Below are 14,591 nucleotides of genomic sequence, written 5' to 3' on the forward strand. Positions count from 1 at the left end.
AAACTTAAAGCAACTTAAACTCCCATATTTCTCCGTGTTTCTGATGCTCAGTTTGAACTTTGGCAGGTCATTTCGACCTTATCTACATGCCTAAATGTGATTGATTACCTACCTAATAGAGTCGATGAGTAGCTCAACTGTAGTTCTTTCATTTTTATTAACACAATATCATACAATTTTTATGCTTAAAAAGTAAAATTTGGAGTATATGCCATTAACCCTTTTTTTCCTATAACACAACTTGTAATCTTTAAAGCTTTAAAATGTAAATAATAAATACGATAGTATTAATCTGTACGCTGGAAAACATGCTTATCACGTTAGCTGTGGCAAAATAGAAGAAACGAGTGAAACTGTGTGTTTGGCGAATGACTGCAGAATGACTGTGTGGGTTTATCGCCGTCATCTTTTCCAAGGAGCTGCATTTGTCCACCGAGGTCGAGTGCTTTTCGTGAAGGTAGGGGGAGCGGTTTATTCAAATGACACCCAAGCTTCTGATAGTTGACGTACTATCAGACCACGGCGAATACGGGCCTGTCATTGGACGATGATGACTGGTCTCATGACAAGAACGAATTGGTCTCAGCCAATCAGATCCCGCTATGGGCCACGGAGTCTGTTTGTGAATGACGTAATGAGCGTGAAACAAGATGGCGTCGCCTCAAACATAAATTGATGCCAATGAGTTTATCGGTGTAGAAGTGCTCCTCTCGTGGGGCTTCTGTTGTTTTGGGGTTGAGAGGACATATTCCGCGGTCAGTTAGCTGTGTGGTAGGCGTTGCCGAACGCCCACGGAGGAGCTCGTGGACCTTGTTTGTTTTGTCCCTCCGTTGACAACCGGAGAGGAGAGCTGCTGACAGATAGGATGGACAGCGGGGAATATATCTCCACCATGGAGAACATGGACCCGACTTTAGCGGAATTAGGGGACGAATTCACCTTGGGAGACATTGACGGTGAGTGTCCGTGTCACCGTTAAAAAAAATAGGAAGGTTAAGCTGTGTTTCACGAGTGTTGACCTGTTTCCGTTTAGCTCGACAGCTGTTCTTCCTGCCGAGCGGAAGGAGATGAGCAGCTCTGGCTCTTAATTCTTGCGACAATGTTTAAGTATTCAAGATACCACTCAGGAAAATAGAGACCACTTATATTTAGTAGTCCTCGAATGCTCTGTTATTTTGGCATTATCGTTGTCTATTTTCTTTATTTGTTTCTCTAATACCCCCCACCCACCAAAAACAACAACAAACAAAAAACCCAAAACAAACAAACAATGAACATAAACTAAAAGATGAAGAAGTGATACTGTTGTGTTGTCTTGACTCCTCCATAAGAAGTGTCAGTTACTTTCTGACCTTCTTGTTTTTGAAGAAAGCTTTAACTCCTACTTGAGCATCTTTTTGCTTCTGCAGACCTAATTGAGCATCATCTGTGGGACAACATCTCTGTCAAAAATAAGTAAATAAATAAATAAATAAATAAATAAAACAGATAGCCTTTTGCACTCTGTGGGCCTGTACCCTGTGAACAAACAGCATCCTTGTTCCAACTTCCCTGTTATCAAAACATGTTTCACCCTTTGGCACACAGTGAAAGGATGGGGGCTTTTGGTGTGAGGCTGGCCAACGCAGAGTCACCAGCTTTTTATTAGGGTGGAATTTTACTGAATGCTAACCCACCAGACCGGATTGATACACTGGTGAATTTGTGTGTGTGTGTGTGTGTGTGTGTGTGTGTGTGTGTGTGTGTGTGTGTGTGTGACGGACAGTATGGGATGAATTGGTTGTGTTAAGTTTAAATTACTCATCAGCATACAACCAAAGTGCTCTAACTGAGATCATGCAAAGCCCAATAAAGATTACTATGCATGGGTTTGAAAACCTACCTGCCTGTGGCATCTGGTGTTAATTCTCTCTCGTGAACAGCCCAGTCACAGCTATTTAATCTCACTTAATCACTGTGTCAAAAGAAGAATGTGCAGATTGTGTGAAAGTCAAATGACTGTTGAGGTTTGACTGATCCTAACTTGACTTTTGCTTCACTCAGTGCATTTTGCCTGCAGCTGTGTGGGGGGGAAAATGCAGGTTTCCCATGAGGAAAAGCATTTAACTGCTGCAAATTCAGATTAGTCACAAGCTTTTCTTTTGTGCATTTGACTCTGTATTAATGTTGAACATTCTTGCTTTTCCAATTATTCACTTAACAACTGCTGCTCTGCTTATGTAACTTATTTTCTTTGCTCTCAGCAGCCCACAAAATTGTCCCCCACTGCACCCTCACCCTCGCCCTACACCCCCATTTAATGGATTTACCCTTTGTGTCGGAGTCTCGGTCTGGAGCTCCATGGGCTCAGAGGTGCTTTGTTCTGTCAGCCACTGTAACCCCCTCCCCTCGAGGTGTTGAAGTGTGCGAGTGCCTTACTGTAAGTGTAAATTCGACTGGATGGTTGGTAGAAACGGTTCTGAGAGGAAGCCCATTTAGTGTTCCTGTGATGTTATTTGAAATCCCGTCCTGCACTCCTCTGGGCTCACTTTTCAAAGAAAGCATCACAGTGTTTCCCTTTTATTGGTTTCGAAAGTGGTCATTACTGTTTCTTTACCTCTCAATGTCATGTCAACACAGGTCACATGCAGACTTCAGTCATGGCTATCAGTGCATGAATTACTGGCCTTGACCTCTCTGCTGCTAGTGTTGGACTGTTGATCTCTTTTTTACAGCTTGAGATTTTGCAGCAGTAGAAATGCAGATATGATATATTATCCAAGATGAGATCTAAACACACATGAGTTCATTTTAAAGACTTGTTGGATTTCAATTCATGTCTGGAGTCGGCAACCCTTCACACTGATGGGAACGAACACCTTTTATTGTTTTTGTACGCTGTGCTAAAATGCAGCGAGTGATCAAAGACAAAGCTGACAGGATGTTGGCTTCTTTTCCAAACATATCTGAGAACCTTTTGGTGTTTTAAAAAGTTTGTGAGTTTTCCTTCTTCGCTTTCCAGCTTCAAGCATCTATTCTTGTACCCCAGTGCTTTTTGTGTTGCGTTTGTTTCAAACATTACACCATTAAAGTAGAAACACAAAATGTCCTGCAGCGATATTGTGCTAAAAAAAAAATGTAGAAATCAAATCACCAAAAAAGGAAGTATTAATTTTATTGCAGGCGTAATAGATGCAGAACATGTTTCACTGCAGCGTGATTGATAACTATGTATGTCTTTAAAAAGGTGTTATAGTACTGTATTATACAGTGGCCTTGTATTTTCCTGATGCCTAAAAAAATCACTCAATGCAGGAAACAATCACTCATTTTGAGGCTGCAAAGTAGTGACTGTAGTTAAATTTAACATGTGGCTTGCAGGGCTTCTCGGGTGTATTGATATGTGGTGTCTAAGGGTTGTGCGCTTAGTGATTTAACACTTACACTTGACAAAAAGTTCTTTGTCTTTTGTATTGTCTGATTTCTCCGCCTCACATTAAGACAAAGTTCAAGGTTACAGGCTCAGCTTATTGACGCTGCGCTGACCCTGGGAGCTAAGGGCATAGGCACAATCAATCACATAGGCAGACAAGCTTCAACCACATGGGATACTATATGTCAAAAGTGTTTTCAGTTGTCGTTGTCTTTTTTGAAAGGGGATTCCTTTTAGAAACGTTAACCTTCAAATTACTAAAGTAAATAATACTTAGCAAAACAATCATTTGGACCAACACAGTTGTTCCAAAAGAGTCAATAGTACCATCAGATTTGTTCCACCATACAGTAACATCTGGAAGTATCTTACTGGCAGCTATTTCATTTTCCAGCATCCAGACAGTGGTCCCAAACACACTGCCAACCCAGTAAAAGCATGCCTGGATAGAAAAACACACATTGGAGCGCAGTCAGTGATGGATTGGCTTCCCCAGATCCCAGAACCCAACATTATTGAAGCGGCATGGGATCATCCTGACAGAGGACAGCCAACATCCAAACAAGAGCTTTGAATGTCCTTCAAGAAGTCTGGAGAAGTATTTCTGAAGACTACCTAAAGAAATGACATGATAGGCGCCTAAGAGAGATCAGGCTGCCAGTCATACCAAATTTTGACTCTCAGGCTTGTTACAAGTGTACAAAAGCTCACTTTGCCCTAAATACTGTTTAGTTTTGATAAATAGCTGCACATATTACCCATTTTTATAGCAAAATATAAAGAAATGAGTGGTGGTTCAAGACTTTGGCACAATACTGCATTTGGCAAGAATGTGCTGGGAACATATTGAAAGAGGCTGTGATATGATTATGTAAGTGTATTGATATTTTGTCTCAACACTATTTCTATCAGAGATGTTTTTCAAACTAAATTTCCAAAAATGCTTAATATTTTACCCTATACTTAAACCTCATATACAAAAATAATTCCCAAAAATAATCAAGACATTAAGTTGATCATTGTTTCCTAATAAAACCTCTCCTCACGAAGAGGCAGTTTGTTTTAGATTCAGTACGATGGGTCTAATGAACTGGCAACTGAGTGCATATTGTCATGTTGCCAAACCACGAGCACCAGCATACACAATGTCGGTGGGTGGGTGAGTGAGTGAGTGGGGGGCATGTATCTGTCTATCACACCTTTCAGAGCTGCTCGATTCTTCATCTAAATGTTCTTTACTCTATATGCCTATCTCTTTTGTGGCATCAATTGAGATTACATCAAACCTCTTCAAGGCCTTCTGTTTGAAGGTTTCTTTATACTGATTTATGACCAGAACAGTAGCTGTGCTTGTGTAGATATCTGTCAATTCAAGGTCAGGTCTTGAAGATTCTATTCATATCTTTGCAATAAATAGTGTTCATATCTTTGGCTGATCTACACTGGAGCAACCTCAATATTCTGCACGAGGCCTCACTTACAGAGGAGACTTGCGGAGATGTTCAGATACACCTCAGATGATGTTTTTGACTTCTTGTCTGTTTACTTTCTCCCTATTTTCAGAGATGCTGCAGTTTGTCAGCAATCAGGTGGGAGACTTCCCAGACTTGTTCGAGGATCAGATGAACTCAGCAGGCTCTCTACAGGGTGGTGGAGTCACCTCCACCCCTCGGCCTCAACCTCAAATTGCTCAGACTCCCCAGACACCGCAGCCCTCAACCAATGCTGCCTACCAGAGCTCCAACGCTTGCTTCACCTCCTCCCAGACACTGTCCCCACATTCAGTACTCCTCACCCCTCCCCTCACTCCCGCACAAACCCCCTCCCCCCCAACCAACGCTTCAGTGCAGCAACAGGTGACCCGCAGCCCTCCACTCCTTCAGCCAAGGCCTCAGATGGTCCAACCCATCCAGCCTCAACCCCAACAGGCAGCCCAGACAACCATCCAGGTACAGATTTACCTGACGCTTTCTCACACGCTACTCATACAGTCCTATTAGGAGTGGAGAAAGCTGTAGTCTGACTGTTACAGTGATGGGCTAGTGCTGTAGTGGTGCTTCTGCTGACGTAAAACATTTTCAGACTGCTTAAAAACTGTAACAGATAAACAAAGACAACAAAAATCTGTTTTTCTGTTTTTGAATGTAGATGCACACCCAGGGCATCCCCATGCAGACTCAAAGCTTTCCAGTTCACACCCTGGTTCAGACCCACAGCCAAACACCCATGCCCATACAGACACAAGCAGCCCAGACGGTGATGATTGCCTCCAATGGCGGACAGTCCCGCTTCATTCAGAACCCTGTCATTTGCCAGCAGAGCCCTGCTCCTGGCTTCCAAGGTGAGTACAGAGCAGGGAATGCAATTTAATTTGGCTTTTCATTTTTCCTAAATATCTTTTTTGTTTTCTCTCTCGTCACTCCAGTCCTCCAGCCACAAATGCAAAGCATCATGACGTCACCTCAGCTTCAGCCAGTGGCCATTCAGCACCAGCGTGTTCTGACCTCAACAGGTCAAACCATCCAGACCATCTCCACAGCGCCCACTGCAGTCCACACTGTGCAACAGCAAATGCAACAAGTACCTGTAAGTAATCCTCAGTTGTTAGCGGGATTGGATGAGTAAACAAAGTTTCTGCTATCAGAATATTTCACCAAAGCTTACCTAAATAATTTTACCCCAAGTTACTGCAAACATAACCCCTAACATAATATTTAGTTTCACAGTGATAATCAAGCAAACATGAAAACGTTCAATTTATGGTTGTCTTCACTCAGGTTTTGGTCCAGCAGCCTCAGATTCTTAAGACGGACTCACTGGTTCTCACAACTCTCAAACCAGATGGGACACAGGTGCTGTCTACCATGCAGAGTCCTGCAGGCATCACCACCCTGACCACACCCATCCAAAACACAGCTCTGCAAGTCCCGGTATGCACTGTGCATGATTCAACACTGCTATTTACATGCAAACAAAGGTTATGATTAAGACTAAAAACTGTTTTTGTGTATGTTTTCGTTCGCCAGACACTTATGAGCAGCAACATCCTGACCACTGTCCCTGTTATGATGGGAGGAGGAGATAAGCTGCCAATCAAACAGATACAACCAGGCTCTTGTCAAAGCACAGCTAGGCCAAGCATGGATCAGTGCCAGGTGACAGCGGGAGGAGTCGGGCCAGGAGGGGTAGTGAAGGAGGGCGAGAGGAGGACAACTCACAACATCATTGAGAAGAGGTATAGATCCTCGATCAACGACAAGATCATCGAGCTCAGAGATCTGGTCATGGGCAGTGATGCGAAGGTTAATATTTTTATTGTCTCCTTTAAAATAAATAGATAAATTACTAAGTCTGGGTAATATCATATGCTTTCAGCATTTTAAATTCCATGTATTTCTTCCTAGATGCATAAGTCAGGAGTGCTTAGGAAGGCCATTGACTACATAAAGCACTTGCAACAGGTTAATCACAAACTACGCCAGGAGAACCTGGCCCTTAAGATGGGCAACCAGAAGAACAGTAAGTCTTCACTTTACTTAAAGCTGCGAGCGGATCAGAAGTCACAGCAGGTCCAATGCATTGACACTTTCTCTCAATCCCAGAGCCCGTGACGCTGTCTGAAGATGTGGAGCTCAAAGAGGAAGTAGTGCTGATGTCACCACCGGCCTCAGATTCTGGTTCTGGTTCCCCTCACCAGTTCTCTCCTTACTGTGTTGATTCAGAACCAGGGAGCCCTTTATTGGATCATGAACAGGTGAGGACAGGACACACACACACACACACAGTATGGTTGTGGCTCAGTGGCTTAGCAGACTGCAGTGTTTTAGTGTCAGCAAACTGATTAGCTCAGTGTGTTTATGTAGGTCAAAGGAAGGACAGTGGCAGTTTTAAAAGACTTCCTATTCTTAGCTTCAAAGTGCCTCTTTGAAGATTAGAATGAGATTTTTTTTTTTTTTTTTTTTTGGTTCTTCATACCTGAGGCGGTTGTAGTTCTTTCTGTCGACAAAAGCTTTATTGCACATTACTCCCACTCGCTTTGCTTCACAGTAAAAGCTTTTAGCCGGTGAACGCCCATAAGCTAACACATTTTTTTGAAAATTTTTCCGAGACAGCTGATTTCTTGTTTGATAAAATTTGATTTACGTTGATGTTTTAAAAGGTTTCTTTTTCCGCTTGCTTCACTAGATGTTTTTTGGGCAAAGCAAGGGTTTGTGATTATAAATCGACTTTAAAGTATTATTTATCGTCCCTGTGAACCTGTTCTTCGTCTCTCTTACTGTGTCTTAGATAAAAAGCGAGCCGGACTCTCCCTCGGTTGGTGTGATGGATCGCTCTCGGCTGCTCCTCTGCGCCTTGACTTTCTTCTGCCTTTCCCTGAACCCTCTCCCATCTTTACTGGGATCGGAGACATTGAGCAGCCCCGCCCTTTCCGGAGGCCACGGCCCATCTAGAACGCTTGTCTGGTTTCCAAGTCACACGCAGGAATTTGGTGAGAATTGATGATCTTTAACTTAATTTATCCCAGAAGTTGATGAATTGCTGATTCCTGTTCATACCACCTAGAAAATCCTTTGTTAGAATCTTAAAAATACAGGTTTGTCCATCCTCTCGTAGATTTGACATTGTTTTTGACATGTTTCATTTCTTCACGTCCTCCAGCATCTTGGCTCCGTTGCCTGTTGCCATGGGTGATGGTGTGGGTGCTGAGTGGAGTGGGAGCAGTGTGGGGCTGTGTCAGGGTGCTGTACCTGTGGGAGCCAGTCACACCGCTTCACTCACCAAAATCTGTGTCCTTCTGGAGGCACCGCAAACAAGCAGACCTGCATCTCAACAGAGTGAGTGCAGATCAGATCAGATGGACTTGAGATGTTTTAAACAAACCATTATTCTGATGCTGTTGGATTAATAGAACTTCTTAGAGTTGGATGTACCCTAAGATTTGTTTTTCTTTCTATTACAGAGCACTTTGCAGATTTGTGCTTTAATTCTCACTGTTTTTGATGTCTCAGTTGAGCCAGGTTCCTCTGCACATGGTTTTACTTTTAGCATCTTTCAGAGCTAAGCCACAACCTTCTCGGTTTTTCTCTTCCGTCAGTCTACGCTGACTACTTTACCATTTCTCATGTGATTCTCTCTCCTACAGGGAGATTACACAGCAGCAGTGGCCAGTTTAGAGACTTGCCTCTCTGTTTTGACGAGAGCTCTTCCCTCAACCAAGCTGGACCTCGTCTGCTCACTCTCCTGGAACGTGATTCGCTACTGCTTGCATCGCCCAACTCCTCTGGGCTGGCTTGTCCACCAGGTCGGAGGGAAGCACGAAGGGGAGGAGGCGAGGACCAGCGCGAGGGACGCGGCACTTGTGTACCACCAGCTCAGCCAGTTGCAACTCACGGGTAAGCGTTTAGGATGCACAGACAGGAATCCAGCAGATGGTTTTGTACTTTTCACACGTGTTGACATGATGAGAAGATACATTATCTGCTTCCTCTTTGTCTCTACAGGAAAGCTGCCTCAGCGTAGCAGCCTGTGGGCTCTGTCGCTCTCTCTAAGCGCTGTGAACCTCAGCGTGAGCGCCCAAGGCAAGATGGCCCCCACACAGCTCGCCCAGATTTATGTCACTGCCGCAATAGCCTTGCGCACTGCGCTGGGCCACCATCTCTCCTGTCTCCCTGTAAGTGTGTCACCTTTGAAATCATCACTGTTGATGTTTGGCTTCGCTCGCACTTTATCATGTTTTGAACCTCGTCTGTCTCTCAGGGTTACCTGCTGGGCTGTGCTGAGAGTGTGGCCAACCAATCAGAAACCAAGACGATCCCTGACTGCCTGCGTTGGCTCTTCACTCCACTTGGGAGGCAGTTCTTCCTGAGCTGTGATTGGTCAGTGAAGTCAGAAAACGGCGATGGGGTGTACACTTCTCAGAGAGACCCAGGTATGTTGTAAATGTTGGGGCTGCTCCTTAAGTTTCCTCTAATTTACTTCTTCGAATTCAAAATAAAATAATCCAGTTAACTTCTTTCAAAAGTTAATCGTGAGTGATATTCCTGTTCTCTCTGCTTTCCTGTTGATCTTTCCTCCCAGCTGACCCCATTGCCCAGCTGCACCGCTCTTTCTGCAGGAAGCTTTTGGAGAGAGCCGTTCACACCCTCATCCAGCCGCAGAGCGACTCTGAAGCAGAAAAACGCAAGAACGAGTCTGGGTAAGGCCTGAATAGCAGCAGCAACGCACTACCGAGAAACTCAGACACTTTAATGTTTATAGATTATGTTTTGTTTTGGTTTTTTCCACAGCTTGGTGTAAATTTTAGATTTAGATTTGCTTTTAGCTTATCTTTTCTTCTACCCTTTCAGAGAGTTTTCCAGCGCCCTGGAGTTCCTGCAGCTGTTGAACAGCTGCACAGAGGACTCTCCTTCCCCACCTCCCCCTTTCTCGACTCCTCCCAGTCACAGCACTATTCCAGGTATGATTGATATGAAGAAGAACCGTGACAGTTTAATAAGAATCGTGAACAGATCTTTGCGTGGGGGGGGGGAACGTTTTCTTCTGTGATAACTAAGCAGATAGCAATCTGAATTATTACTGTCAGCCTGAATGGATTTACTTTCCTCTAGCAGCACACTGATAGTCAGTCACTAGTCGCTTTCCACATGAATGTTTTGTGGTATTATCACAGCTTACAGTCATCTACAAATGAATGCAGTGGATAAGAACACAGTGACAATCTGGTTGCTGCCCTACAAAAAAAAAGTGTTTTACAGTCATGCATGCAGCTTTTGATAACAGCAGGAAAGCTACAACGCCAAAAGGTTGACCAACCTGTTTGAGCTACATTTTCTTTATGCATAATTTTTCTTCTTTTATGTACTTTTTTTTTTTTTTTTTCCCCCCTCTTCCAGTGGGGGACCCAGTGAGTCGCTGGTGGGCTGTGGTCCTGAAGGCTGCAGTGTACTGGCTGCAGGGCGATGATGTCGCAGTGAAGTCACTTTTGGCAGAAGCTGAGCGAATGCCGAGAGCTCTGCACATTCTTGAGTAAGTGCACTGAAATATATTGTACCTTAATGGGAGTGGTCTATTCCAGGATGTCCAGCAACAGAGGTCACGGAATGGTCAGAGTATGAAAATTGACCGACTGACATGTTACACAGCATTTAGCCAATATCAAGGCAAATTAAAACTGTCCTGCAGACATTTGGCGGTATCTGTTTATCTGCTTGGCTGTGTTTTAATTAAATCAGAAACATGCAGCACATACAGGTGTATATTCTATATTCAGCACTGTGTTTGCAGTCTTCAAAAATGGCAATAAAGCTGACTCAATTAAGATGTTATGACTGAACAGTCATAAGCCAACAGAGAAATCAGTTTTTTGCACTTTGCTATTTATTCTTTGTGCACCTTCGCACCTCCAGTAAACATGTTCGAGTTAATTTCTTCTCCTGTTATTGCATTTTAAGCCCTGGATCGGCCCCATCCGCTTTAATCTTGTGCAGATTTGATGATTAAAAATCTGATTCACAGTTGATGGTTCTACAAACTGCTTATAGGTGCCGATTTTTCTAAAATAATTGTATCCAAAGTGGGAGGGGGGGAAAAAACAAAGCACAATAACCTGATAAATGTCCCTCTCTATTCCAGCCATCCTCTGCCCAAGGCTGTGCTGCTTCTCTGCAAGGCTGTACAGATGAGCCTGTCCCCTCTGAAGGGAGAAGGGGCAATAGCCTGCCTTTCTTACTGTGACAGAGGCAGCAGCTACCTGTGCTCCAGCATCTCAGTGGCGCTCGCCCAGTCTGGGAACTGGCTGAACAAGGTAGGGTATCAACAGTTCCTGAAAGATGTACCAAACATGGCCCCTACATTCATACATGCAGTGCATGCAGACATCAAAGAGTCTTCCATATATTACAAGTTACTGTCTCACAGTGCAGCACTAACTGTAGTTAAAGCTTAATCATGCATAAACACTCACACACACACACACACACACAGAGTTAGGGTCAGGTCAGGCTGTTGTGGGGCTGTGTGTGCGCGCAGTGTGGGTGGCAGGAGGTGGCTGTGGTGCATTGTAGTTGCATTGCATGATCCTGAAGCCGAGTGCAATGTGTCTGCAGTGCAGTACAGAGGCCTCCCTGATCTGCACGCATCCACTACACCCCACCACTTAACACTGAGCAACAATGAATATCTTTTCAGATTTGATCTCTCTGGCATACACGTCGACTAAGATTTACCGGTAATTGTGGGGTTTGGTTTTTTATGTGCATCTATACCCAACCCAGCTGTGTTTTCATTTTTTTTTTTTTTTTCTTCTCCAAGGGGGTTGAGCTACTGGTTTGTGACCTCCTGTTGACTTTGAGGACCAGTTTATGGCAGCGGGGAAGCAGCAGTAATGGAGAACCTGGCCCGGCTCCTGGATCTCAGTTGGCTGGTTTCCAGAGGGACCTCAGCGCACTCAGAAAACTCACACAGTGCTACAGACAGGGACAACACAAGGTCGGGCTTTGGGGAGATTAATTCAGATATGTTAATAATAGTGCTGATAGCTGAAATATGCGAAGGATCATAAAGACAGAACTCTCTATGTTCAGGCCTCAATGAGAGGAAGAAGTGAAAGAGATTCGTCATTCTGAATTTCTTAGGCTGGCAGTTTGGCACCGCAGGAAATGGTTTTTGGCATATTTTATGGGGGGGGGTTTGTTTTTTTTAAATGTAGCTTATTAAATTTCAAAAATATATAATAGAATTTGCAACAGCGATCAGCTTCCAAGTATTCGCAGTAGTGAAACTGTAAATGGCTCCATCCTTCAAGTGAGAAATCACCTCTGTACATTTCTGATACTCATCTTGTTCATTATGAACATAATATATATATTTTAATTTTTTATTATGAATCTCCATCACTTTTACCATTTCCAGAACTTTCATTTCAGTTCACCATATCATCAGTCACACTTCTGAGATTTACTAGAGGAGCCTTAACGGCTCCTCTAGTAAATGTATTTGTTGTTTTTTGAGACTGTTAAGTTTTTCACATTTGGCCTCTTAGATAGCACAGTGGAGGAAATCTGAGGAAAGAAGGTAGACAAAGAGTTAGAAGGGTGTCAAACATAAGGCCCGAGGGCCAGAATAAAACCTTCAAGGACTCCAATCCGGCCCGTTTTGGCTTTGGAAAATGTGAAGGAGGTCATCAATTTTGGACAGTCTTTTTCACAGGTTTTACAAGCTTTCCCTGCTGATAACAATCTCCCCCATTCATTATACAACACAGACAATCAATTATAGAGTTCTGTAATTTTACACTTTCAGTTATTACAATTTAGGTCCAAAAGTCATGCTGACTCTTTATTTCTTTATCATGTAGAAAAACTGAGACACACTTTTGAAATTGCAATACTTTGTCTTTTATTAAGATGTCTCGTTGATTTAATGTGCAGTTAAATTTCTTACAATGACAGAAATTGGCGTTCAGATTAAAGTGTGTTTGATGTAAAATGAGTTTTGCGTTGGTGTGGTACTGAAGAGGCTGAAGAAAGACAAATCGTGAAGTTTTTAAAGGCCTGCTGTCAATCTTGAAAATCTAAACCTCCACTTTTTAGTTTAATTAATATTTAATTTAGTTGAATTGTAAATGTTATGCATACAGAGCTGTTTCAAAGAGTTCATGGCCAAAAACAAACATGAATACAGAGTGTTGGGGAATAGTTGTAGTAAAGCAGAGGAACTGGTTGGTAACACGTGCACGGACATTGGTGCCTGCTGAGAGAATTTGAGGGCTGCTCAGATGTGTGTTCAGCCAAGTTGAAATGATAATAAATACCTGATAATGACAGCTGTTTGTGTTATTTAGGTGTTCCTTCATGAGACCACAGTGAGGCTGATGGCTGGAGCCAGTCCCACAAGGACACACCAGCTGCTGGAGCACAACCTCCGACGCAGGACGCACAGCTCCTACACAGCTGGTAGGCAACACCGTCCTAGTGTACGACACGAGACACACCAAGAGAAAAGACATTTATCCAGTTTCTTCTTCTTTTCCCCTCCTCCTCCCTGCCTGCTTTCAGATGGCGAGTGTGTTTTAGGCGAGAGGGAGAGAGCTCACGCCATTCTGCTGGCCTGCCGCCACCTCCCCATGCCCCTGCTAACCCCGCCCGGGCACAGAGCTCGTCTACTGGCTGAGGCCAAGCGAACCCTGGAGCGGGTGGGAGACCGCCGGTCGCTGCAGGACTGTCAGCAGATTCTGCTGCGCCTCAGCGGGGGTACCACCATCGCCGCTTCTTGAACACACACAACAAACAAGGCTTCTCTGTGGTTCTGCTGTCTCACTCACACACACACACACACACACACACACACACACACACACAGGGACATTAACCAGGCTTCTCCTCCGCCAACATGTAATTTTATAATTGTCAGCTATTCAGAAATCTAGACTTTCTGCCACGTGGACACCGTAACACACACAGCTGTTTTTGTTTTTTTGCTGATGGATACAGCGCTGATGGATACAGGGCTGTATCCATCAGCACTGTATCCACACGCCTGGCTGAAACGTTTGCGCCTTTGGTGCTTAAGTTTAATTGCAGCACAGTCGCCCCACCTTCTGGTCATTACTGGTACTACGCTGGCTGGCTGCCTCTTTTCAAACAAAAGAAAATCAGGTTTAAAAGGCCCTAGAGGGAAAAGGGACCATTATCTAATAGCTATTTAAATGAATGAATGCAGCAGTGCATTGATTTGCTCTAGGACACCACACCGTACAATCATTACTGACACCCAGCAATGTGAGTGCTGCAGTAAGAGTAATGTGTCGTTTCATTTGCAAGCTTCATTTAAGGGCTTCACAGAATTTAAGAGTAGACAGCTGAGGTCTGAGCACGGCTGTGCTTTTAGGATAGCCTTGCTTGCTTTAAACCGTACAGTGCTGAGTAGTGTCTCTCCTTATCTACCTCACAACTGTACAGTGCCAGCATTGTACTGTGGAGCAAAAAAAACAGAATTCTGTGACCATTAGAAGTGATTTGTGCTTCAGTCCAGTGCAGCATCATTCCAGTAACACACAGCTGATCTGCTTTCCTTGAACAGCAGGATGCAGCAGAAACAACACTTCAGGGTTTGGTTTGCTGCTGCAGGCATGCTCCACCCCGTCACACATGAAGCAGAGAACAGGGGAACATTTAAATGA

The 14,591-nt window shown here is 43.9% G+C and overlaps 1 protein-coding gene across 1 annotated transcript; it reads left to right on the forward strand.

Annotated features, from left to right (window-relative positions):
* Window positions 1-611: 611 nt before the first annotated feature.
* Window positions 612-13,859, forward strand: srebf2 (sterol regulatory element binding transcription factor 2). Its single transcript, XM_026165691.2, has 20 exons — window positions 612-956; window positions 4,976-5,361; window positions 5,561-5,753; window positions 5,838-5,998; window positions 6,190-6,342; window positions 6,439-6,714; window positions 6,817-6,931; window positions 7,015-7,166; window positions 7,700-7,901; window positions 8,072-8,247; window positions 8,556-8,805; window positions 8,914-9,083; window positions 9,170-9,341; window positions 9,491-9,608; window positions 9,760-9,869; window positions 10,306-10,438; window positions 11,045-11,216; window positions 11,723-11,899; window positions 13,254-13,365; window positions 13,468-13,859. Exons 1-20 carry the CDS (start codon window positions 866-868, stop codon window positions 13,683-13,685), a joined length of 3,537 nt encoding a protein of 1,178 aa, XP_026021476.2. The 5' UTR covers window positions 612-865; the 3' UTR covers window positions 13,686-13,859.
* Window positions 13,860-14,591: the final 732 nt, after the last annotated feature.

Source organism: Astatotilapia calliptera, chromosome 4 (genome assembly GCF_964374335.1).
Source record: "Astatotilapia calliptera chromosome 4, fAstCal68.1, whole genome shotgun sequence".
Lineage (NCBI taxonomy): Eukaryota > Metazoa > Chordata > Actinopteri > Cichliformes > Cichlidae > Astatotilapia > Astatotilapia calliptera.